This window comes from Pelecanus crispus, chromosome 11 (assembly GCF_030463565.1).
Source record: "Pelecanus crispus isolate bPelCri1 chromosome 11, bPelCri1.pri, whole genome shotgun sequence".
NCBI classification, from domain to species: domain Eukaryota; kingdom Metazoa; phylum Chordata; class Aves; order Pelecaniformes; family Pelecanidae; genus Pelecanus; species Pelecanus crispus.
In genome coordinates, this window is record NC_134653.1 from 13,115,615 (window position 1) to 13,143,052 (window position 27,438).

The following is a 27,438-nucleotide window of genomic DNA, read 5'->3' on the forward strand; positions in this document are numbered from 1 at the left end:
TGGTCACCTTTAATGGTGAGCACAATATCCAGATGCTCTTTTCATCTTTGAAATTTGATGTTACTTAAGTCTTCATCACTTCAGTAGAAACACAGCTGGGTCTTTGAATAGCATTTTTTAATTTTTTAAATGACCTTTAAAAAATTGGAATTCCATCATTCACACATTTCAAGCATCACTCAAGCTTAAATGTGACTTTTTTTCATTTTGCCATTATCATGAAAATCAGCCATGGATTCATAAATCAGCAAGAAGGTAGGAAAACACAGAGGACACCTTCCTCTCTTCTTTATGTTTCCTGTGAAATGATGAAAACAGAATATTAGATATATGCCCATCAGCTTAATCACCATTAACATCATCAAAACCATATATTTGATGTGCTCTGAAAACAGAAAAAATGGTGACTGGTAGATGCTGGATGTTTCAAGTTTGGGAAACAGGATCCAGACTTCCTGCTGCTACTAGTCCTCAGTGGTAATGAAGAAGCATGTTTCCTCACGTGCTCAGATACTATACTAACGTGGTAACCGGTGCCACAGGCATGTGTTGCAAACATGAGAAAACAGCAGTGGAGGGAGATGCAAGGGGTTGTTTATGCAGAGCTGCATTAAACACATCTTTTGCTTGGTGTGAAAGCTGACCAGTGTCCAAGAATCATCAAGTTTCACAGAGCGGAGCTCTCTACCACTGACTGCCGTTGCTCTGTGTCCAGAGGAAAACTGAGGTCATTTGGGAGCTCACCTACATGTTCAGCGACTCTTACCACACGCTGCCTTTGAATGACAGACACAGGAGGTTAGAGAAAGCTTTACCTTTGTAAGGTTTCCTGGCAGTGTTCATATCCCTAATGTCTTCATTCCCAAGTAGGTATGGTTATTCAACAAGACAAAGAGTGAGTTGTACTGTAGGCTATTAAGGATCACTACTGTTTTTCACTGCTGCTGTATAAAGCTAGTCTGTGAAGCTGGTATGGCACCTTAGTCAACCTGCAGCCTGAACAGTGCCATATACATAGCCCAGTCTACATCCGCTGATACGTGCACTCAGAGCAAGAGTCGTGCAAAAGCTTGGCTCACTGCATGGTCTAGGGAGCCACTGGCAACTGCAGCCATCACCAGGACCATTCAGACCACAGCTCAAGCAGCTGGCCATCACTCTGCAATGTGTTTTTTGCCATTTGACAGAAAGGTGTCTGGCTTGACTCTGGCTTCTCATTCTTCACTGGGATCATTTCACTGATGCATCCTGTGTAATTTTTTTTTAAGAGCAAGAGGAAGCACATGGCAGAAAACTGGGAGCAGAAATCCTACACAAAACCCTAACTTCCCGTGCCTGCTGCAGCTCCAGTCCAGGAGCGTCAAGGCAGTCAGATCCTGGTGGTCATCTGCAAACTGTTAGCAAATTGCTAATGATGCAATTATTTCAAGGATCCTTGAAACTGTGCAGGCAGAATCAATAAAGTAAAAGTGGCTGCCAGTGGCTAAACCACACAAAAGAGACTGAGAACAAGGAATGTAGGAACCAATGGTTTGCTCTGAGTACAGTATAGGCACAGCTTCATAGTGAGACAAGCAGCTGTTGAGGATTGTATTAAACAAAGGAAAAGTGAAAGGACTTACTAAAAATCAACACAAAACAATCTCTAAGGAGTACAGGACGCATCTATTAAACATGAGAAATACACAGGCTGTTTAGTTTTCTGCAACAGAACAGAGAAGGTAGTGAGCTGCCGGTCACTGAACTGGGATGAACTGGGAGTCCTAGAAGAAGTCCATTCTTGTTGATGCAGCTCTTGCAGTCTGCTAGTGCTGGTGCCAGGGAGATGGGGGATGCAAGGTGAGTGGGGGGAAAAGGGGCCTGATGTGATATTGATCTGTGCCACTCTAGGGTAGCATCTCTTTATTTAGCCGTGTATGCATTGATGCTGTTACTGTGCCTGCTGCCAGCGAGACCAGAATCAACAGCTGCCACAGGAACAAATTTGGTTGTCTCAGAGACCCAGGGTTTATGTTACCTTTATGGGATCATCTGAATCTACACACTGATCCTAGAGTCCAGCTGCTGAAGGTGTTCGAGAACTCCATAAGGAATGGTGGGATTCCACATCCTGTAAGGGCAAATTCAGAAAGAGAAGAGATTTTAAGAAGCGTAATTTGCTTTACAGGTTTTTTTTCTTTTTGTGTGTTTGGTATGTTTGTGTTTTGGTTTGGTTTATTTTAAAGTTGCCTTTCCCTTTTGAGTATCATTCTATAAAAGTATTTAAGCTATGGAACAAATGAAAATGCATTGTCATTTAGAAGAAAGCAGTTCACTCCTCCATAACCTGGCTGACTCTGGTTATAGGACACACTACAGTCCTGTCTCCCTAACTGTTCTTAACTTTCTATCAAACTCCCTTCCCCTGAATGTGCACTGGCAGCTTCAGTCTATTCAACCTCTCATGATGGCTGCTCATTGTTTATCCTTCAAATACAAGTCCTGCAGCACAGAGTAGGTCAGGTACTCTGGGGGGTTAGAAGATTAACAAAGGGAGGCTCAGTGTAAACTATGCTTAAAGCAGGATGAGCTTGCTTGCCTGGGATGATTGCGAATTAATGCAGCTGAAACCAGAGACAACATTTTTAACATCTCTGTGACTGCTTTTGTATTTTGGTGATGTCTTTTTTTTGTGCCTCTTATAAATCTGACAAATACAGAACACAGCTTTAGCATGAATTCTAACCCAATTTACAGAACAAAGATACAGCAAACAGCATATCAAGACACTTACACCAAGTTCGTTATATGGGGACATTTTCGTAGGCTGTCCGTCAGCTGCTGGGCTCCAACACCAGTTATTTTGTTATACTGAACACTGAGGAAAAAACCCAACAACTTTGTTAATCCAGATCACATCATATAGCTGTATAATCAAACATTTCATCCAAAATAAAAAATACTATACAAGCTTATGTGCAGATGGGGGAAGAAAGAAAAAGAAAAAAACCAAAATAGATCCTTGATTCAAAAAACCTGTAACAAAATACTCAAAAGGTCAAACTGGAACTCCATTAAATTAGTTCGTCTGAGGGATTCCTTACTCTATGTACCCGAGGTCCTTCTCCCACTGCCCATGACCCTATTCTCCCACCTTAAAACTGACTTTTTGGTTTTTATGGTGAACTGCTCCTTAATCCTTTCTAACCACTGACTATCTGGACTCTGCATAAGCACATTTTCCCTGTGAAATTCCCCTGAAATTTTCTTCTTCAATTTCTGCCTATTCTACCCTGAGCATGGAAGGTTTGAATTTTCAGTATCCAAGCAAGTAAGTTTTCCCGGGCCATCTCAAAAGATTTTATACTCACTCCAGCACTCTTAAAGAGTCCATCGCAGGAAGAACTTTAGCAAGATTTTCTGCTCCAAAATCACAAATGCTATTATTGTATAAGCTGCAGAAAACCAAACCAGTATAGTCACAAATGAATAATGGATAATGTAAACAGATTACGTATTCGATAAAGGAATTTCAGATATGGTTGGTACATCTTAACTTCCAATTTATCCTTATCTATTTGCAGTTAATATTTAAAACACAGTTTCATATTTTCTGTATGAAGTAAGGCAAATGGCCACATTTCTTCTTCAGCTAGCACAGCTACAGCAAAAACAGGTCTCGATTCTTAATGAATAATGAGAACATTTCTGTCTACATCAGATCAAATTAAAAATCTGCAAGAAAATGACACTCAAAGATTTGGGGCAGAGCATTCAAAAGATTTCCACATGAGCAAATTATTCCAGAATTGCACACCATGGTTTCTTGCGTTCCCTACTGAGCCACTTCATTCAGGCCTATGCCAGACATTTTAATGAAGTGGGAGGGACCATTGGTCCCGTATCAGCAGATACACACCACCTCGTTGCTGGCTTAGGGCTAAGCACTGTGCTTAGCAAGCTCCGCGTAAGCTTCCAGTAGATCGTGGCCCTGGGTGCACATTTGTACAGGGTATTATTCGTGAGTGGGTATTATGGATTAGATTTAAAAATCAGTACAGTCCCCGTTATATTCCTGAGATATCCTTCTGTACATTTACACTGCGTCATACATTTCTCTCCTCTTCTCTCTAAAGGCTTTATGCATGAATGAAGTCAAAAGCTTGGCTGCTGCACAGCGTACATATTTCTTCCATGTTCAGTAATTTCTGACAGAGGTAGCAAGGTATGTTGTATAAAACAACTGAGCAGGATACAACTACTTACCTTAGTGTCTTCAATGAAGACAAGGAAGGAAGAGCTGTAGCTAGTTTCTCTGCACCCACATCTGTTATCTTATTCTGTGATAAGCTACAGTAAGTGAGATCACTTTGTTAGTTGAACACATTTATTCTAATTTATTACAACATGGGGAAAATTAATTTTCGATTTCTTTTTTATATAATTTGGACAGTCTGTTTAGATCAAATGCAGGGAAAAAGACCAATTACGGCCCTTGAAGGGAAATAAGGAATTGCCATAGGATTAACCTATTTTTCTAATGAAGGTACAGATTAAGTATGTCCATAGACCCATTGGTCTTCCATGCCCATGGATTAGTTGTGCCCATAATTGTTAACACACAGTCCCTTAAGGCTCTAGGTTTAATATATTTCTTTTCAAAAATTTCCAGAACTGTTAACCTTGCACTTACTTTAATGTTTCCAGTGATCTCAGGGTTGGAAACACTTCAGATAGACTCTTTGCTCCTTCATCTCCAATGCCATTTTCACTCAGAGCATCAAGGCTAGGTGATGACAAAGAGAGAATTAGCTTCCCTTTTAATCTAAATTTTTGTGGTTTATTCACCTGAGAGACCACTCAATATATCTTGAGAAGCTCCTTCTCTGCAGTAGCCTCAATCAGCAAGAAGCATCACACAAATTACAGCTTCTCTAATAAGCAGCTTTCTGCTTCCCAAATTTACAGTGTAAGAAATTTTTTTTTACTAGTTGAATGGCTTGACCCGTTTCCTTTGATATGCAAATGGTAGCACTTAATGCCTTGCTTCCACCATACACTGAAGATTATTAAAATGGTTATGAAATAGCTGTGTTCCAGCCATGCTGAAATGAGATTTCCTGTGCACACAGAAATACAGAACTGACAAAATCCAGCAGATGCTGTAAATCCCTGCCTAAACAGCTCCTTCTCCAGATAGGGAGTATTAGAAATGAAGTTTTCCCTCATTCAGGTATCCAGATGGAAAGACTTTTAGATAGTCACAATTTTAGATACCAGATCCCCTTCTAATCTGACAGACAACCCTAGGATACCTCGGACTCATTCTCATTTTAGAGCTTTATTGTTTTCCCAAAATATCATGAAAAGGCCAGATGCAATACAAATGGCCAATGGGCTGAGCCAGTAAGGCCAAAGGCCCTTTCAAAACCCAGTATCTTCCCACAGAGATGACGGCAGAATATTGACTATTGTTGCTACAATTGTTTCTAGTGTAAAGAAGCTTAAAATTCGGAGACAGTTGGTTTGTCATGGATACGAGAGAATAAATAGTGACTGGAGTTCTTAAAATTCTGTTTCTAATACTGCTCCTGGTAAAGGAAGGGACAAAGACTGTGTGAAAATACGTGGGCAGAACAAAACCAGATAGTAGCTGGGTATAGCTTTTTTTATATCTTTTATATGCATCAAATCCACGAAGTTCAATCTCTTATAAGCTCTACCAGAAGTTCAGGATGTTCGCTGACACCAGAAGGTGCACGGCACCAGCACAAATACTGAAGTTAGCCCCCAAATTTAACACTGTTTCTGGTTCAGGAGGGAGCCTGTTCTCTCCTGCAGCAGCCATGACTGTGAGTCCCTCAGAAACCTCACCACGAGGGAGCCTGGGGCTCAGGCATGTTATGGAGCTTGAATGAAGAAATAAATAATCCGCAGGCAGTGTTGATCAGCGCCGTGGCAGGAAGGGGGAGCATGCCATAAGGCTCTGTACTAAACCTTTCCCACAGGCTTTTAACCACTGAGGAACACACGGGGAAGTGACTGAAGGGGTATCGAATGAACCACTACCAAGTGTCTTAAGGGAGATGAAGAGTGCTAGCTTTTAGTCTGCAGTTATATTCTCTGAATGTTTTCGTTGTTCAGTTTGTTTATCAAAGCAAATAGTCTTGTTGGCAAATGTTTCTTGAGTACATGAGCTCCCCCATCAAGGGCTGCTGAGGAGGAACATTAGCAAAGTTAATTTTTAGCATTACTCACTCTAAATGCTGAAGTGATGGAAATGCTGCAAGAATTTCCACGAGTTTTAGGAATCCCTGTAGGCCACATACTGGACCCAGCCTGGAAGAAAATAAATGTAGACATGCAGCAGTTTTTTTCACATGCACAGAAACAGCAAAAGTTATGAATTTTTAAGTTCTTCCCCTGTAGCCCCAAGCTAGTTTACAGTTCTTAGAAGCAGCCATTCCCTATAATCTGCACCAAGGATTTCTGCTTTGAAGCCTCCAGATGAGGACCCCACAAGGCTAAGGTCAGACAGAGCGGAGCTGCTTGCACAGAAGCAGTGGTACATGCATTCACCACTTTTTTGTTACTCTTTGCAAGACTCATCTCACTTGTTTTAGATTCCTGTATTTCTGTTATTTTTCTATTTTTTTTTCAGGTTGTTCATTTTAAGTATTATAATCTTGATAACAGAGATGAAAAAAATTATATCTTTTTTTCCCCCAACTATTGGCAATTCAGACTAACTTAAGATCAATGTTCTACTGCAGCTTAAAGCATAAACTGAACTTTAATATTCCAGCTCCAAGCATTCATCCCTCAGATGCTAACCTCCTATTTGGAGTTTCCTTGGTATCAGAACAAGTTCAGCCTAGTTAAAAGAATCAGAATTTTAACTAAAAATTTAAAATAAAGGGAAAGTAGGAGAGGAAATGAGAAGAGAAAGCAGCATAAAATCAGAACTGAGGCTGAGCATGGCAGTTCTAGACTGAGTCAGATGTGAAGAGCAGAAACCAGGTGAAGACCCGAGGAGAATTCTCCATTGCACTAGTGCAATTTCTGCCCAAATTAATTCACACGCTATGGCAGGATATTTTAAGCAATAGAATAGCCTTGGAGGCCTGCTTATAGTTTGTGGGAAAAAAGAAACATTACTACACTTCATTTTTAAAGTCAGTGTTTCCAAGTCAATCTTCCTTCTTTCAGGAAAACGGTGCTAAATATTTTATTTGGGAGGCATTCTCTGACCTTATTCTCTCATGGCCTAAGCTCTGATAGGACAGAAAATTACATCAGAAGACTCCAATAGAAAAGATGAGCATTTCTGGAGGAAAAAAATATTTCCCAGGTAGTTGGATCATGATCAAGATATTTCATACCCTGTGACACAAGATCTACATTTGGTGATACGGAGCTAACTTGTAGTAAAATCAAACAGAATTGATACAACATGTTGATCTGTATCACTTCAGGAGCCAGAAATGATGGTTTTTGAGTTTTGACCATAACTTAATAAATCTAGTTGAGAAAAGCAAAATAGAAACAAATGGGATTTACTTAATGCTTTACGATAAACTAACTATATATCAGTTCAAGAGACCAGTACACATGACTCTGCTCAGTCTTAAATGTAATCATATACCAATCAACAGAAAGGCATATCACTTACGCAAATTCTAGTTTTCTGAGGTTTTTGATGGCAGGAATTCCATAGCTGTTGCAACCAGATGCATCTTGCACACTAAATAAATCACAGTAGAACCAGAGTATGAGAAATATTTTAGCAACCAAAACAGTGCTTTAAAAATAATTTCTTAATAAACTTTTATAGGAAATAAACCACTGCTGCATTAACTGAGGAACCAGGAAACTTCAGAATAACTTCTGCTCCAACCTTTCTTCATTCAATTCATTTCAATCAATAATTGCCTTTCATAGTACAATCGTTTGCTCTTTTTCCAATAAAACTTAAAAATACATTCTTCTAAACCAAGTATTTTCTGTCAAACACAAAACATATTTTGTGTATATTTTAATCAAAATACTCTGCCTGTGTTAAAATGGAAGTCATCATTTTTATTTAAAAAAAAATCCAACCAAAATACTTTATTTATGCATGCTTTTAATTGCAACAAATCCCCTAGCCACATCATGAGCAGGGATGAACACAGGGTTTATAATCACAGAGCACAAGCTTTTACCTCCTGAGCTAAAGAACTGACTCAGGTCGTTTGTGACCGATGCAAAACCAGCCTTCATTTACGGCCCAGGTGCTACAGGAGGGAAAAACCAGTTAGCTCAAGTTATGTAACTGAAAGTGATTGGAAGATAGCATACTTGGAGATTAAAAAGAAGGCTGAAGAAAAAAATGACAGCTGGCTTTTTTATTGGCAGTTTTGATATATATTCTGCATGGTGCTGTCATTGCTCACCCTGCCATGACAACCACCACACACTGGGGTAGAAGAACACCCTGAGATGATACAGGAGCTTGCACTGCCTTAGTTACTTCTCCTTTGGACAAGCAGTGGGTTCCATTCTCCAGCACTGTCAGTGAAGCCCCATTTTCTTAATATACTAGTATATTAAGAGAATTTTTGATCATAAATGAGCCTACCAATTGATCATCTCCTGCATCTCTACAAGGTCTGAAAGGTCACTGACGTCCTTCATTGTCTTTGCCTTAAAAGGATCAAGAACAAATTTCTCTGTTGATGCTCTCAGCAGCGTGTAATCTTTCGTTTGTTCTAAAGATTTCCAGAGCCTGACTGTATCACTGAGGGAGGCCCTGTGAAGTGACAAAACATGTGAAATCAACAGATATGACTGCTGTTGTTGCATGGAAGTGTCATCTACACACAGTCCTATGAATGACACTACTATCTACAAAGAATGACCAACCTGAATGATGCCACATTCTTTAGGCCAACCAAGTCTTTTAGACCTTGCATGTCAATGCTGCTGTTTCGCAAATCCAAGGAAAACTCTTTTCTTGACCTTTTTAAAATAGAGTGCAGTACATGGACATCAGGTGGTGTAAGAACTACACCCAGAAAGGACAGGTCTGGCTTGAGCCTTAAGGCCACATGCTGCAAAAGATAATTGCTTTGTGTTTCATAAATACAGTGTAAAAGCTCGAGTAACCTCTCCGGACAGAGCTCATTTATCTGCAGCCTTCTAATGTATTTCGAGAGTATTTTCTGCTTCTTGATTGATTGTTTTACATCCTTCATTGAAAGGGAGCAGAAGTAGGGGTCATCCTGGAGGAACAACAATCCAGCCAAAAATCGAGGCACTAAATCTAACCAGTTATAAGGTTTTTTCTTCTTGGATGGAAAAGACAGGTACTTTGTTAGACTTTTATCCTTGATCTCTTCTGCTAACATCAGGTGAAGTGCACCCAAGAAATTCTGAATGACAAAATCAGAGAACATGCTCCTAAATTCCTCTTCTCCGCTATCTGAATGCCTGGGAAATGCAAATGGCAGGAGAAATCTATATTTCAGAGCAAACTCTTTAACTTCCTTAAAAGGAAGAAGATCACTTTTCATAGCACTTTGATGCTTTTCTCCAAGATACCAGGCTATACGGGCTAGTGTAGCAAGACTCTCTTGATTTTGCTTGGCTGTAACATCTGTTTGCATAGGTATTATCTTGTGCTGAACAAATTTCAGGAAGACTGTAGTAAGAGTTGAAGGAAGGCTTTTGTCTCCCATTTCAAGTACTGTCTCACAGAGGAAACAAATAAATCTACACATAACAGGGCTGTAACAATGACTGAACAAGTACTCACACTCTTTAATTAATTTCAGTGCATCATCACAGCAGGGTAATCCTTCAAAGTATTTGGTTATGTACAGTTCTCTCTGCTGAGGGGAAAAGCCTACTATTTCAATAGTCTTATCCACTTTGGACACATACTGGTACACCTTGTCTTTTGGTCTTGCTGTAAGTAATAAAGTACAACCATTGAGTATCTTTTTTTGGATGAGTCCTGAAAGCAGCTCTTTTATACTGTGCAAGTCTTTTTCAGGCTGCCTGGCCGAGCAACGAGGAAAATTTTCATGATCGTGCAATCCTTCAAAACCATCAAAAACCAGAAGGACTTTAGCAGGATTTTGCAATATATACTCAAAGATCTCTTTGCTTCCTTCTTGAGGTTTTACAAAAAATTCAAGAAGCAAATCCTTCAGGCTGTATAGCTTCTCAGGCAAGCTTATTTGTTTGCAGTCAAACCAAAATACAAATTCAAATTGAGAAAACTCTCCACTGGACCAGTCCTGGCAGATCTTCTGTACAAGAATGCTTTTGCCCATTCCTGCTTTTCCCAGCACCACAATCAGTTTAGTCTCTACGTCTTTACATCCTGGGATTTGAAATATTTGGCTCCTTTTAAGGGCTGCCTTTTCCTTCCCTTGCAGGCTGCAAGTTGCCATCTCCTTTTCCATTGCTTTTACGCTATTCTTCCCAGTCTTGGTTTCAGTTTGGCTTTGAACAAGTGTCCCATCAATAAACAGGTGATCAAGAGTTACTTCACGCTCCATGGCCACAGATTTGCACACGTCTCGGAAATAATCCATAAGTGATGTGCAGAAAGCTTGCACTGGCTCTAGAAAAATAAAAAGCACACACAAACTGAAGAAACCAGTCCACAAATTACAACATTGTTTCAGGGTGGTTGAAGTACATAATTGTAATATGGTCAATATACATCAGTTCCCATAAGGTATGTAGGTCTGTATTTATCCCAAGCAACTGCAGGTACTTAAATTAGGAGTGCAGGCACAATAGACACTTTTAGACCTATGAACTGAATCATTTTGGATGTGATAAAACCAGCTAAGTACACTGACCTCCTAAGTAGGTACTACAGCTAGATATCTTAAAAACACAAATTGTGCTCAGACTTTCAGAACAGCTTCACAAATTATTTAATAGCAATTTCTACAATGTGTAGCTTTTCTGTATGGAAAGAAACACAGAAGAAATTAGCCAAAAATACCAGAAGTTTTAAGTTCAAGAGATCTAAACTCACTTGGCCTTTTGAAAGGTTCTTCAGAGGGAATTATGGGAACTCGGACTTCTTTGAACATTTCTAAACCTGGAGAAACAAAACAATATACTTGAGGAAGACATCTAGATAGTCATTGATTCAGGTTTATTAATTTTAACAATAAGACTAATGCAAATTTTCAAGTTCATTGCAACATAGATTGTGTGTCATCCAGAGAAAGAGATATTTTGTTTATTTTACAGGGGAAAGGAAAAAAAATCCTCACACAAATACAATTCAGCTGACATGAACTGTTGCAGGCAGTATGGCACCAAACAAGATGACAGCTGTTCGGACAGTTGTATGAAGCAGAAGACCTATCATAACAAGGTGACATCTACTGTTCTTTTCAAATGTCAGTGTTCTGCATAAATTCACGTTCACACATAGGACTTCTTTACGCCATCAAAAGCAATAGCTTCCTTTTGTTATTCTACATCTTGTAACCAAGCATTACGTATGAAAGTCACAGAAAAGTGACTACTGGTAACAGAATTTACCCATACTCTTCCTGACAAAGTGCTGTCAATGTCCAATTTTCTTTCCTTTTGCCTGTTTTCAAATGACTGCAGACCTTTGCACTTGGTCAGATGAGCAGTGTCTGCCATACACAAAGAAATTGGGAATTTTTCAGGGAAAGCGTATTTTTTTTACAGACTGGTAATGACAGAGCATCAGTTTTGACAAAACTTTTGGTAGGAAAAGCTTTGCAATGCAGGACAGAATTTAAACTGACAGAGACTGTAACAAACCCAACCTCATCAATAGTCTCATGGTAACCACACTCAGCAGAGATGTGGGAAAAAAACCCAACCAAAACAGGTTAATCTCCCTAGATTTGTACACATGTATTTATTACCATAATATCTGGTTCATCTTGATGTAGAATGTGGTTTAAAAAAAACCACATGTCTTAAGGTTTTAGAGATCTGGAAATCAATTTCTGCCCTGCATGCCAGCAACAGGTGGAATGGTTAGAGTTCAGAGTTGCTTCTAGCAGGGAAGCACCCAGAGACTTCTAATAAGCAAGTCCTTTTTCCAGTGAAAGAATACATTTGATATAGAGATCGCTCTCCTCCTTGTAGAAGAAAAATCAACTTAAGATACTAAATAAAGAGGGGACATGCCTGTTTTCAGGCAAGTGTCTGGTTTTGGTTTACTATTTATTTTATTAAATAAAAACAACAGAATGGAAAACCAAGAAAAGCTGTAATGAGATATTTAGATGGGAAGCAGCATTGGTCAAATCAATCAGGTGTTGATAATTTTCAAAAAAAGGAAAATAGACTGGCTTCCTAGTTTATGTGCTAATTTTTCTGCTGCATTTGGAGATCTGAGGTTTGTGACATACACATGTTGTGATGCTGTAAATCAGTTGGAATTATTAGTATTGTGTATTCACATTAGCAGTATATATCATTTACAAATACTTCCCCAAACCTAGGGGTATTTGCCTATTAATCCCCACTTTAAAATTGTGCTATTTTGGGTGGTGTTAGCCACCAGAGGGCAACAAAACACTTGTACTAAGCTGCAAGCAGCTGTAATCACCCGGGTACAGAGAGATCAGAAACTAAATAACCACCGAAATCAAATTCCCCGTTCTAACAGCTGTCTGAGGGCTGGAAGAAAAGTGTCTGAGGAAAGTTTGCTACTACAGGTGGGACTGTTATACCCTGACAAAGGCTCTTATTTTTTTATAAGTCTTTCTGTATTTTAGGCTTCTGCGTTGTTTAGTTAAATAAGCCGTCGTCATTCTGGCTTTGGGGCTTCCACATGAGCTGACTGCAGTCTGGCTCCCAGCACTGAACATTTAAGATGCTCAGGCCATGCCAGTACCAGCAACACTTCCACTTTTTATGATGCTCAAGCACACTGGGCTTTTGTATTCTTTTAACTCTGGAAGAAGTCTTCTCAGCTAAACTGCACTTCAAACACAGTGGATTGGCTGCTAATATATAGCTGAACCTGTAGCTCTACAATCCCTTATCTGCTCTGTATTTTGGACTACACTAAGCAGCCAGTGATCAATACGAAGAAGGAAATGCCATTAATTTTTATTTTCCTCAATAAGGTCAATATGAGTAAAGCATGGAGGGGAGAATTGGCTTTGGGTAGAAGCAATACGGTCCCTCTCCCAATCCAAAGTACTGTATATATAAAAATTCATTTTCTACTTACCACATAAACTAACCGGAAAACTTGGGGATATCAATGTTTCCACGGAAGAAGTCAGCACTGGCAAGAAACAAATGATAGTTTTCAGCCTACCATAGCTATCAGTAACTGAAATGAGGGAACTTAGGACTTTGTTGACAGCATTGATTTTCCAGTACTTTCTGCCTATTTATATGGATAAAAGATTATTGCTCTTACCTGGATATATCATAACATCAGATGTGCCATTTCCAAGAACAAAGTTAAGTATCTGCTGAGGAGGATCTGCAAAGACTGTATTCTCTTGGCTCCCTTTCATGCCAACAGGTAGACACTCTGGAATCAAAGGTGCTGAAGATCATGAAATGAGTGCAGAATAATTACTCTTCTGCTTTTAAAGGCTACCGGTTTCTAAAGATTTCTAAGGAAGAAAAAGCTTTCTAAAAGCTGCTTATCCTTTCTGGCAGCTTCTGGGCAAATATTCCCAGTAGAGGGTTTATGAACCAGAATTTGTAGGATCACGAGGCCCACAGAATCCATTAAACAAAAACTCTCAAAAGGTACAATGAATGTGAAATACAAGGGGTTGCACAGCTTTTAGTGACCACTGGTTTTCAATAGTCTAAAGATAAATTCTATTAACATAAGGACAAGTGCTTAAGGCAAAGTCTGTAAATGTATGGACCAGGGATCCAGAAGAGAGAAAATGTGTAAATATTATGTATCTGAATTTATTTTACTATCCTTTGCGCTTCATCTTTCCCACATAATTGCACATCATGCAGCTTGTACAAGCAGCTAGCAAGCATCCTCCCTCTGAACCTGCACTGGGAAATTTTTTGATGATGCAGTGCTTGCAATTTAATCAGCCATAGATTTGAGTTTATGTAGGTATGACAGAATTTCTTCTGCTACTTTGTGCTGTTTCAGCTAGCATCAGATACTTCAAGACTTCTAACTTATCCACTGCTTCTTGGTTCTTTTCCAGCATAGATTTAACAGCGAAAGGTGTTGAATTATGTCTTTGTCATGAGCACTTGCCAGTGTACCATGAGCACCCTCTGCTACACACCATGATCAAGGCAAGGTGGCTACACAGCCCATCACTTGGATTAGTACTCAGTTTTTGTGAACAAAATTCCAACACAGATTTTGCTCTACTATTGCAAATCCAATTATCCTGCAGTCCTTTACAAACCTCTGGATGAAAAAGAAATTGGAACTAAACCAAAGTTTATTAATGAAAATTTTGTGAATTCCTATTCTTAAGACAAGTAAGTAATTATTTAGATTAGCATATAGTAAATAATACTGTTCTCTTATTTATTAACCTGCGCTCGACCAATTAAATGAAAGACTCATTCTATTTCATTAGGGGCAATGCACTTTTATTCCCTTGAATATTTTTCATTCTTTTAGTGAGTGCTACGCTTTTAAGTGCTTGATTGAAACAGCTGCCATACTTCTTTTCCCCACCATTGTTCATGGTCAATGACCAGATTTATGAGAGAGTTTTCCCCTTGTATGAATCAACCTGTGTACAGGTGCACGCCTATAGCTGTACTATACATACCAGGCATTACAAAACTTCTTTCCAATGCATTGGCAGCAGGAACAGAAAAGGACATATGCTGGTTAGTTAGTGAGGCGGAACTAGCCGGATGGCTGTTGAGAGGCATAGCTAAGAAACTGCCATTCCCTGCAGACACTGCAGGGACTTCCACTTGAAAAAAAAGCAAAACAAAAGGAGAAAGTTATTTCATTGCTAGAAGTTAAGGGGGCCAAATAAGAGGTTTCAGTAGAAATCATAAACCACTTGATTCTGATCAGCTGTGTTTTGATTTTCCAAAAGCAAGAGCAATTCACAACAGCTTTCTGAAAGTTACTCAGGTCTCAAAATCTAAAATGTATTTATGGAATTCTGTAGTAGATAACTTTTTCCAGTAGTTCACTCTTTTAATTTTCTTCTTCATCTTTCCTGGCCTGTCTTCTTTCTAGAAACCTTCAGATGTGTTCAGATGTAAATGATTTTACACATGGATGATTGACAGATAAGACATAACAAGGTCTTACACTAGCTGTACTAAGTTTCCCAAGCGCGGTTTGTTACCTTAATAGTGCACAAGATTCGAGAGGCCCCAGTACAATAAACTGAGGACCTTGACTCTCTACTTAGACACTGCAGTGCTTGTAAGGATAACTAGTCTGTTTCCCAAAGAACAGTCACAAACACCTGAGTTTTAAAAGATGCAACTTGCCTGCAGGACTTGTTTGTTTCAAGAAGAGGACAAATGGGGAGGGGGACTCATGTGCATTGTATGATTTCATCTGCTTATCAGCAGTTTCTTACAAACCAAGTAAGATACGCTTGCTTATTTTGAACTAGTCTGCTAGTTTCCTTGATTTTGTGAAACCCTTATTCTCAGAGTTGGTTTTGCTTTTCTTTCCCCCTCCAGTCTGGCGGCAACAATTAAGTCTCTATTTCTTTGCTTTCTGTGGTCTAATGTTTTATCAGGAGCTACAAACCCATGTGGGTTTTGTGCCACTACAGTGTACACCGTCATCAAGAATGCAAGCTCTTTAGGGTGGGATGTGTTTACATTGTTTATCAGGAACTGATGTATTAGTTTGTCACAGGAACCTCTCATTTTTACTGTGGTATAAAAACAGATTTTAAAAAGTGTTTTTCAGCTTGTGTGTAAATCAGCATGTGAAATTCCCACGTAATTTCCTATCCAAGGATTGTTGCATTGCTATGGTCAGATAAGATCAGGTACTGTTATAGCTAGCCACAAACAGCTGGGCAAATCTAAAGTTTAATTTCATTCAATTCCTTTGAAAGAAGCCAGCCTTGGCTTACCGCTCTGAACTTTAGTACACATTATCCTCTTTACTGTAGATAGTCTTACACTTCAGAAGAGTTGATGCATTTGCCTTTGCAGGAACATACTGTGACACTCATTTTATGACAGGATAAATAAATTCCTGATATTGTCATGTAGCTCATCTTTCTGTCAATTAGATTTTTTTTGTACCCAGTACTTATACTGCCTTATGTATATATTCCTTCCCTCAGCACCTTCATTGGGTGAAGTAAGGTAGAGAGAGTGGTAATATTCTGAGCACTTTCTGGAAAAGGATAGGTGCAGCTTTACAAAGCACCTGTTAGCTCAGTGATGATACTGTAGACTGGAATGCAAGTTCTGTAGGGTGAGGCATTTTTACTGTTTTGGTTTTGTTTTTTTTTAAATCAGGAACTGATGTGCCATTTCTTATTGAGAACTCTCATTGTCAGTGTGGCATAAACATAGCCTTCAACAAGTGACAAATCTAAAAAGGAATTTAAGCATACAGAAGGTAATCCTCCTTTAAAGGGTACTAACTGCCAGGAACTTTACCTGTGTCTGAACAACTACAACCAGCAGGTACCAGTTCAGTAGGAACTCTGATTACCTTTCCAGATCCAGCAAATGTATTCTTTTCAGAGCTAATTCTGCTCAATCCCACCCCCCGCCCCCAAGTCCACATGAACATTGGAAAACCATCTTGGGTCACAGTCTCAGTGTGTGCTGTCTATGACTTTTATCCAGTCTATGCCAGTTCCTTAGCAATTGCTGGGCAATTGCTGACGTGAATTTTGCTGAGGTGCAGTCCCATGATCCAAGCACTGTCTGGATGGCTCTCTAGCTTAGACACCAGTTTTGGCTGCCCACCCTGACATGTACACAGCCCACGGGGTTCGGTACAGTCAAGAGTTCCCCTTAGGAGGCTTGGGAAGTGTGCTACCATACAGTAATGCATATGTCACTTCAAAACTCAGTATAATATATTCATCCAAAGGTGATTGCTCTCACATGGATTTTGGAAGAGTATTTTTCTGGTTTAGCTATGCCTGAGATACCCATTTAGGCTACAACTGGGTAAGAACTTCAGCACCAGTTTACACCTAGTGAACAAGTTACAGCCTGCCTGCTGGCCACAGGTACTGCCTTGTAGATGGTCTAACAGCATGTAACAACTAGAAATTTCCCTTTCTTACATTCTTACTTTGGTTTAAAGGGCTGTATAGGATGGGCTGGGCCAAGAAGCTGTCTCTTCACAGTTATTATTTTCACTAGGATGTTTCACTGGATTTTTGGAAGGTGTCACACAGAACAAAGAGGATCAAACCCAGGAAATGCCTAACTATGGACTGAGTCACATTACTCATCATAAACAAAAGGTGTGCATGATAAAAATTACAAAATTTGGCACTGACCCAATTCTTCACTGTTTTGCTTTCTTCTCTCAGATGGATTTAGAAAAGTTCAACTGTGCCTCTGCTGATGCTAAAGAAGTTATCTTTCTGTCACCCGGCAGGAATGTGTGCTTTTGAAGCAAAAGGATCCAACTGTGACAATTTGGGACATGGTTTACTAGGCTTGGTGGTGTTGGGTTGATGGTTGGATTGATGATCTTAGAGATCCTTTCCAATCTTAATGATTCCTAGTTTTTACTTTCATGAAAAATAATCCAGCCACCAAGCCAGTAAACACGAAATCGCTACTCTACCCTTAGTTGGTTTAGTGGTGGACTTGGTAATGTTAGGTTAATGGTTGGACTGGATGATCCTAAAGGTCTTTTCCAACCTAAACGATATTATGATCCTGTGTTCCTAGGCTACCATGTAGTTGCTCCTAAGATGCACGGTTTAATAGCTACTGATAAGAGGGCATGGATTTGTTGCATCATGAATTAGTCAGAGGTGTGTAAGAATGTGATTCTACAGTGATTTCTGCTCTGCTGGAAGTAGAAATGTGAAAATCCACGATGATGCTATATGATCAGATCTATAAGAGCAAACTTTCTCTACAAGGTAGAGTTACAATACCTAACAGAGAATGAGACTTTGGAACATGAGACAATGTATGTTGAATAACCTTTTCCTATTCAGCCAATAACTTACCAATTTTCTTGTATTTGGGTTCTGAAGCATCAGAGCAACTCTCTGCAGAGCCTAAGAAGGCTGAAAGAAAGAAAGGTGATAGTAAGTGACAAAAATTGAACCAGTTTGGTACTTTTAAGTTTGCACCATGGAAACTTATTTTATCTTTTTAAAGTAGAAGGGGGTGTTATCATTTTCAATTCAGCTATTTCAGAACTGTACAGGTCCAATGTATAAAACATGAATGTGAAAAGCCTCATATTATTTTACTCTGACTGTGAAGTTTCAATTAGGCTATAGATTTTTGTGCCAGTAATCAAAGATTTTTGCTGCTGTTCTTGCTATTAAAGAGAGAATCATTCAGCTAATGCTTGCTAAGCTATAGATACACTGAAAACAAAGTTAACACTCTCACAAGGATGATTAAAAAAAAGGGATGAAATATAACATGCTTAATATCATGTTACAGGACGACAAATTCTGCAAATGGTAAAGAGTGTGCCTGGGGGAGCTGTTTTCACTTCCAGCCCACACAGGATGAGCAAAGTCAGAGGAAGCATGTCTAGTTGTATCAGTAAGAACTACCTGAGAGATGCATTGAGGCTGCGTTAAAACCAAAGTAACATAATGCAAATTTAGAATTCAAACACTACAGCCTTTCAAACTCTCACTGTTTTTCACTTACTTCGTTTGTGACATTTCTGCATCTTTATGTCAGTGAATTTCTCAGTGTTTTCAGCAGCTATTTCATCCAAAATAAGGTTCCCTGCTAAAAACATGAAATATTGCCAAATGTCAACCTTTGTTCTCCTAGAAAAATTATAGAAAGAGGTAAAAGCATGAGAAACACACCAACAGGCAGCAAAAATGAAATGTGCTCCAAATAAAAGATAAAAACCAAATCACGCGATAAAACACATCCAGATCGATATGATTTAGAAAGGCCATAGAGCTCTGAATGCAGATTCTGTCACCCTGTGACAGAACTATCAGGATAGTTCAGGAACTATCCTGAACTGCAAAATATTAATCTACTGCCATAAATTCAGTGGCTAATAAAACATAAATACTTCTCAGTGCTGTAATGATAAGCAAAGGATAAATCATCATAGCTGTATCATAGTGAGAACGCAGTACTAGTAAAGTTACTTACTCATTTTATGTACAAAAAGGATTACATCCTTTAAGAAACAAAGTAAAAGGTTCTAAACACATTTCATATTTTGTGTCGTAAGAACTGTGAAGTTATCCATACGATTCTTCTACTGGCAAATACTTAAGTACTTATACTGTATCTCGTTTCCTCTAAAACCAATACAAATTTTGCCATTAGGTGCAAACCCCCCCAAATTCTAATCACACCAGGGAGCAGTAAAAAGTATTTCAAAAGTCATGTGAGCTTCCTGTAGCCAGAATTGTCCTAGAGAAGGACTGATCTTTGGTAAGGTATTCCAAATTACTTTGCTCAAACATAAAAGAGGATATACACATATTCTGTGAATCTTGCTGATTCTATGGATTTCCCACAGCCACATATTAATATATATATTCTGAAATAGTAAACAGCTACATTTGTGCCACTACCAAAACAATGATTTTGTACCAAAAGCCAAGCAATTATCTCTGGTCAAGCACTAAATGAAGGAATCATTTACTACAGGCATATTATATACCATTGCTGCATTGATCAGGGAGAGAGGTAAAATTTGACATGCTTCCTCAGGTAGCTCTGTGTATCCTGGACAGAAATAAGCATGCATGAACTGCATTTATACATATGCTAAGTCCTCTGGGTGGGTCAGGTTTAATGAACTTATGTATATAATCTGTATTCTGCTCAGAATAAGTCCGATGCTAATTGAGGACAAATACTGCACTAGACAGTTGAACTGTGCATACACTACAGCCATAGTGACGTGATAAGCATCTTGGTCAGAGATAAAACATCCATCTTTAAGAAAGGCCTGCAAAACTACAGAAAATCCTCAAAGTTTGCCAAGAAAATCCTGGGACACTGTTCCCAGGGGGAAAGAAGAAGATAGCAGATGTATAGAAACCTTACTAGTGTTCAAATTGTGGGAATGAAGTACAGTGCAGATGTTAGCCAGAACACTGTCATGTGTTTATTTTTATTAAATTAATCTTTGCCAAATAAATCTTACCAAAAGTGTCTTCCACTTGCTTCTCCTGCTGATCTTTGAGCACATATTCTGCTAATTCAGCTAGCAAGAAGGAAAAAAAGGAACACAGCAATGACACAGTAAATTTCACAGTAAAACTCCTGCAAGTTTACCCTCATTAACAGAATTCTGTAGTGTAAGTGAAATTGAAGAGTTAAATTAAGTTTTTCTTGTAAATTGTTGTTCAGGAAATAAAGAACACGAGAAAGGAGAAGTTGAGACAGGAAGTATTAAGCAGAAGGAGCCATTAATAGAGAGATTTTCCCCCAACAACCACAAGCTACTGTTCATCTGTTTCCCCACAATGCACAGGTTTAGGCACCCTGGCTAGATCTACCATGCATGAGGGACAGGCCACCTAAGTATACGCTACTGCTTTAGGTTGAAAATAGAATTTGTAAGAAATAACTATAGCAAGTGAATGGAAAATAGTGATTTAAAAACCAAAAATGGCTTTCATACCTATTCTAGCATAAGCTTCTATGGTGTTGGAACAGAGATACAATTCATCACCATTTTCACCATTTTCCATCGTACACAGGCAATCCATATTATTGAACTGCTCATAGTTGCTGGCATCAACTTCAGGATCTAGAATTAAAAAGGAGTACACATTGGCTCAATGAATACCATAACCAAGGAGTAAAAGAAAACAGATAGCAGGACATGCAGAAAAGGCAGATTTGTTACTTCAGCATAAGGCTTTGGCTTGTCATGGTATGTTGGCTAAGTAGGAACAGAACTCAACTCTCAGTAATTTATAGTCACCCAGAAATCAACGCCTTTCTTTTGCTAAACTCTGAGACTTCATCTCTCCTAGTAAATAAAACAGTTCCAGAATACATTCTATGATGCTAAGGCCTACATGCATGGCTTGGACTCATCCATACTATTAAACCTTCTTATTCTTCATGATATTCTTCATCCAAATTCCCTGTTCAGAATGATGCTGGGTCCATGCTAACCCCTGAACAGCAGCTACAAATTGCCTGTGAAGCTGCTAGTTGGCCAAGGCCAAAAGCATACCAGGGACCATGCTAACATTTCACAGCAGAGATGTCCAGCTTCCAATAATCGGCACCATGTCCTGACAACGTTCAATTTATCTACATCGTCTCAGACATTGCTGAGGCTCAAAAGTATTCAAATCAGTGAAGCCTCTCTGATATAACAAGAGTCATTCCTTGATCTCTAATTCACCCTGCTTTCAGTCACTGAGCAAGTGAGGCCACGGGAGTGGAGGAGGTCACACTCTTGCAGGTGTTATTAACAGTCAGAAGTTGAGAGCGCAAAGCTCAACCTGGGAAATAATTAATTACAAAGATGATTCCAGATTCTGGTACTCAGTTCTCCACTGATTTGCCTGTGTACCTGCTGACACTGGTCACTCACGAAAGCAACAAGGATGCGAGACGGTATCCTCCAGTTTGGAAACATTTTATGCCTATTGGGCACAGAGCTATAGGATATCATATCTGGCATATGTCTGTTCTCCTTTCATTGTCACTCTCAACCCACAGTCCAGCTCATTTGTTTAAAATGAGCTCAGCCATCGCTCCACAACACAGTCAGCAGCACAGATACACTTCCATACTTTTATGCCAGCAAACTCAGGGAGAGCAGAAAGTTCCACAACCTCCACACAAATTCAGGAGCAGAAAGTTTGAGAGCCAGGGCAACCTCCTAATCTGATTACCTGTAGGAACTGATGTGCAAGAAACAATCATTTTTACGCCCTGGCCCTTCTGCTTTCTCCCCTATCACAGAATCATAAAATCATTGGTCTGTGCACCCAAAAGCTGTAAAATGGCATCTGATAATGAAAGTCCATTGTGTTGGTGCCTTAGGATCTCAGAAAAAAATGAAATGCTAGTTTGCTTGCAGACTGGCTTCATCACAAACTCATCTAAAAGTCTCTGTTTTGCAAAGCCTTTTGGCTTGAAACTACAAAAGCGTTGACAATTACACTTGACCAGCTTATGATAAGAACACTTGCAAATAAGCTACTTACAGGAATGATATCCAAACCAAAGACATTAGCCTCACACTTTGATGAGTGACATGTATAGTATGTTTTGTTAGACTCACTGAGCAGGAAGATGTAAATATGTAGTTTTAGAAACATGATAGTTTCTGGAAGTAGTCACTATTTTATATACAGATACAAAGTTATCATATTGTAAGACCAAGTCTGTTGAATTTAGTCCAGCCACCATGATAAACTGCCATTACGTGGCTACATGACTGAGAGGAGATGGTAATAACTTATAGCATGATGACTAAACTAATCGAGCATTTTTTTAGTGTTTTACTAACCTGTAGAGAAGTCACCTTCTTCATTTCCAGATGACTTAGGATCAAGGACAGTATACAGATGCAATGGATCGATATCACTGTGCAGCAAATCAAGATAGCCATTTTCAGACACAAATGTTGAATCCATGATTTGTCTCTTGCTGTCTGAAATTAAATTGCAAAACAGTTAGCTATGACAAAACCACAGCTTTTGTCAACCAAAACTACAAGTCCTGCACTGTGGCTTTCTGTTGACAAGACATTGAGCTCTTAAGGCTGTGGAACTGCTATTGCTTACCAAGTCTTGCGTTGAGTTATAACCCTGAGTTACAACCCTGAGTTACAACCCCGAGTTACTTAAACTTATAGATCAAGATACAGTTTGCAATGAGACTTATCTATTTTTTTTACTCCAATCAGGGGAGTGGGATAGTGCAGTCTGACCACCTGGACCAAAAATGCCAAGTGTTGAGTAAGTCACAACTCCTGTATCTTTATCAGGATATAAATGATGCAAGCACAGATCCAGCAGGTATCAGGGAAATCAGAAGACTGCAGTGAAGAAGATAGAAGAATCCCATTCTTTACTGTCAGGACAATTTCTTCTCAGGGGAAGCAGCTTCTGTCTGGGATGCTACACCCAGTTCCTAAGCCCTGGAGGTGTCACTAAGAGACCTCCCCTCAGCATAAGAAGGAACAGTGAAAGGTAGAACACTTATTTTATATAATTCTTTCCCAAACCATACAGTTGATTGTGTATAGAATGGCATGGTCACCTTGGGAATTAGCTTCTGGTAACAGGGCACTCACTGACATTTTGGCATCTATCACAATTATTTTTTAATCAATTTTCTTTCCCCCTCATGTGCTTACCTACTCATGAGTTGGGAATTACTATAGCCTTTCAGGCAGAGTGCCATACAGTATCCAGACAAATCTGACTGATCTAAGGTGCTCCCTGCTCCAGTCACCCACGTTTATATGAGAACTGCTTAGACTGCTGCAGCTATGTTTCTTGATAAAGTTTACCTCTTCCTCCACCTCATTTTAAATCCCTTCTATTTCCTTCCAGTTACTACAGCAGGCACTAGAATAACCTCAAACATTCCTCCTGGATATTTCACAGGTACTGGAATAACACTACTTGATAAAGATGATGAATAACCAACAAAGTATTTCAAAACCGGATATTGGCTCCTCAATGTTTACAGATCACTGATATGAATGCCACTTGGGCTGGTGATCCAAGTAATTTATTCCACCATAATATTGAGACACCAGCATGAAATGAACAACCAGCAAAATTTCTAGACCATATCCTGTTAAAATAGGTGTCCACACACCACAACCATGAAGTTTCAGCTTGGCATCAAGCACCATATTTTGCAATGAAGGATAGCTATAATACAGCTCTCAAATACTCTGCCTTTAGCAGAATGCCATTGATGTCCCTGGTTGCACGTCTACTTTCCTGAGGTGAGGAGCAGCCTGCTGTATCATGAAGTCTACCTGCAGCGTGAAAGAAGAGAAATACAGCTAACACTGCAGCTCTCATGAAAGAAAGCAGGGCAGACCCAGTCACACACTACCACGTGCTGCTTTGTTATAAACTAATCTTCATTCCTCTACCCCTCTACGGGGTTGTCCCTCTGAACAGCTTGGAAATGGACCTCTCTGTGTTCTGCTGCAGAAAACACAAGAATCTAGAGCCAGAATTTAAAAAAGCATGTGGACACAGTGAGGTCCCACGAGTAAGAATAAACTACACTCAGGTAGTTCTCCTTTTTCATGTTGTGTGGCCTCATTACATTACCAAGATGACAAAAATTTGATATTATGGCCTGCCATGCTACAAATGGAAAGCAGAAGTTGACAAACCTGCATGAGAACCAAGAATGAGACTATAAACATACCAGATTAAATTTTCATTTTGTTGCAACATTTTGCTTTGCCACTTCCTTTGTTGAGTTAAGGTAAAATCTAAACAGAGTTGGGCCTTCCACTATGCCAGGTTGCCAGACTTTGTGAATAACGCTGTTGAAGCATTACCTCTGAGTCAATGTAATTTGGGGGTTAGAGACACAGAAGTAATTGGGCAGAAGCTGTAAAGGAAATGCAAGACAGAAAAATGCATCACTCCAAGTTCAGTGATTAGTAAACTGCTTGATTACAGCAGACAAAGAAAAGTGCAGGTCCTATGGAAAGAGACCAAGTAGGCCTACTTAATCTTCATGGAAACACTAAGCTTTAATTAAGTCATAAGAGCCCATAAGAGCTTTCGTTATTTTAAAACCTTTCTTTCAATAGCATTTTCCTGTGGATAAATACGTAAGTAAAGCAAAATGCTTTCAGTTACAATGGTCAGGAAATCAGGAAGCAACCAAGACGAAGTCTTCCTGGCGCCAAGTCCAGCTAGAGCGCTGAAAATTAGAATGTAAAAGGTGCTATAACCCAGGAGCACAGGAGCGAGAGAAACACAGCTGTCTACCTTGGGAAGAATGAAGATTGCCACTCTTTCAAGAATGAAAAGCTTGATTACTTGTCTTTTTTGTTTCACTGGTCTGAATGGCCCTCAGCTTACCCTCTTTTTTCTTCATTACTTTGGTTATGACACAAATCTATGCATAGCTGTCTTTCTATTGACTACACTGGATTTGGGATGCCGTGATTTCTTTCTGCAGCTGAACCAACAAATTCTTATTAGCAGCTGTGCTTTGCTGCATTAAAATCATGGTGCCACCATGGAAAGCACTCTGTCCAAGGGTGCAGGAAAAAATAAGTGAGTTTTTGAAAGACGAAGATTTCTACACCAAGAGCCAGAGGCAAGGAGAATTACACTTCAGGGACAATGAGTGTTTTGCTGCGTGTTGTAACTGGAGCACAGAAAATGAAACCAGATGTTACCAAGGTCATTTACAACAGCAATTCCTTTCCCAGGGCTTCCCCTTTTTTCTCACAGCATCCCAGTGGTCCCCCTGTCTGAGACCAAAGATGAATAAGTTCTATACTGCTCAGCACTTTCTCTGTTGTTTCATACATGATTTTAACTTAGTTTACTGATAATACATTCCCTTTGGGGTCCCACACAGTGCTGCCAAAATGGGCATTTGGCATATTTTCACATCAGAGGACTAAAAAATTTCGTAATAATTTCTGTGTTAGGGCTGTGAACGCTGGAGCCAGCTCCCAGCGGGAGGAAGACAGACCCCACATGGACCTGCAAGACGAAGGAGTGAAGTCCTCAGGGATGCCAGCGCTCTCCTTTGTGGCAAGCCTCCATGCACAAAGTGCATGTGCTGGGCAGGGGGAAGACAGGAGGTACTTCTGAATGTATTTCCATGACATTCAGGAAGTTCAATCCTTTGTTGTTTGGACACTGGTAAAGACAGATATTTTTTCTTTAAATCTTTAAATAACACCTCCTTTCTCCAGCAGCCTATACACTCCAGCTGTATTGCTATGTTTAGTAGGCCTGTATTCCCTTTGTATTACCTCTGCAATGATTCAGTCCGTATCTGCTACGGCAAGGTTTCTACTCGGGATGCATTTGTTTTAGCACTGTATTCTGCATATACAGCACAACAAGATGATTCACTTCTAAGACTCTCAATGTTTTTTTCAGTGCTCTCAGAGTCCAGGTGGTACCATATGAATAAAAATGCTGGAGAAGTAGTAAAAGAAATAGTGAACGTCACCGTACCAGGGCAAAGAATCCAGCTAAAGAAGGTGTTCACTTAAATCACGTACAAGTCCTAAGAGTTAGATGGGACACTTTAGATTTCTAAAGATAAGGGAGGTGGTTGTGATTTATCATTTTGCCCCAATAATTTGATGTAACCATGTCTCAGATTTTAAAGGATCAACATGTTAAAGATTCCAGGCAATGGTGTGTGCTACTAACTAAAATCAAACGGTATCAAAGAGAATGGAGAAGTATTATACAGACAATAATGTAACATTTAATCCAAAAATAAGGTGGATGCTTCTGAAGACATTTGTTAGGGGGCTTCCTTCCCAAAACTCCATTGACATCTGAACTGACAGGTAATAAAATAATCTCCCACATGATTATAGAGGTTAAGAAAATGAAAATATGTAAATTCATTTCAAGAACAGAGGAAACCCCCCTGCAATTTAATTTTTGTACCAGTTTAGGAAGCTGAGGATAATTCATAGAAAAGAGTAGTATTGCCAATGCAAATCACATATTTCTTAACCAGAGGGTGACATAACATTACAGCTCTGTCTTAGATTACAGAAAAATAAGAGAGTGGGACTGCTGTGAAGACAGGAGGTTGAAAAGATAAACACAAAGACTGCTGAAGAAATGTTATTTTCTTGCAACACCCCAGACCCATTAAGTGCTACTCATGAATCTGAGTGAAGCACGCTGACAAAAACCAGGTTATATCAAACTCTAACACTGGTACTTTGAGCTAAAAGCTCAGTATCATCAGCCACAATTTTAAAGCCCCCTTTTTTTTTTTTTTTTTTTTAAAACATCTTTAGAAAGTCTTCTCTTTTATTCTGTGCCCCCAACAGGTTATGTCATTGTGCACAATACCCACACCAGAAGGCAGGGATGTGTTTCTTGGCTTTTGCCACAGGCAGTGTTTTGGGGCAATGCTCTCTGGGAGGTGGGCAAGCCAGCAGCGAGGAGGGATCAAGTCCCCTCCATGCTACAGTCACCTGTCTTCCTTTCCTCTCCCCAAATCCATCACTAACAATTCCTCTGCTCCACAGGTACCAAACAGATTTTCCTTTCAGAGATGGCCTGATTATTCATAAACTGCAAGTAACAGTGCTCAATTTATATTGAGCTTTGAAGGGTTTAGTTTCTGTTTCAG

The 27,438-nt window shown here is 39.4% G+C and overlaps 1 protein-coding gene across 1 annotated transcript; it reads right to left on the bottom strand.

The window, feature by feature from the left end:
• Positions 1–273: 273 nt before the first annotated feature.
• On the bottom strand, positions 274–22,739 carry CIITA (class II major histocompatibility complex transactivator). Its single transcript, XM_075718065.1, has 20 exons — positions 22,613–22,739; positions 20,759–20,887; positions 20,279–20,338; positions 18,802–18,885; positions 18,138–18,197; positions 14,757–14,915; positions 13,412–13,543; positions 13,217–13,273; positions 12,340–12,399; positions 11,018–11,083; positions 8,884–10,591; positions 8,600–8,770; positions 7,652–7,723; positions 6,238–6,318; positions 4,673–4,765; positions 4,246–4,329; positions 3,351–3,434; positions 2,774–2,857; positions 2,018–2,110; positions 274–298 (listed from the first exon to the last, which is right to left on the bottom strand). Exons 1-19 carry the CDS (start codon positions 22,737–22,739, stop codon positions 2,038–2,040), a joined length of 3,384 nt encoding a protein of 1,127 aa, XP_075574180.1. The 3' UTR covers positions 274–298; positions 2,018–2,037.
• Between the last annotated feature and the right edge of the window lie 4,699 nt (positions 22,740–27,438).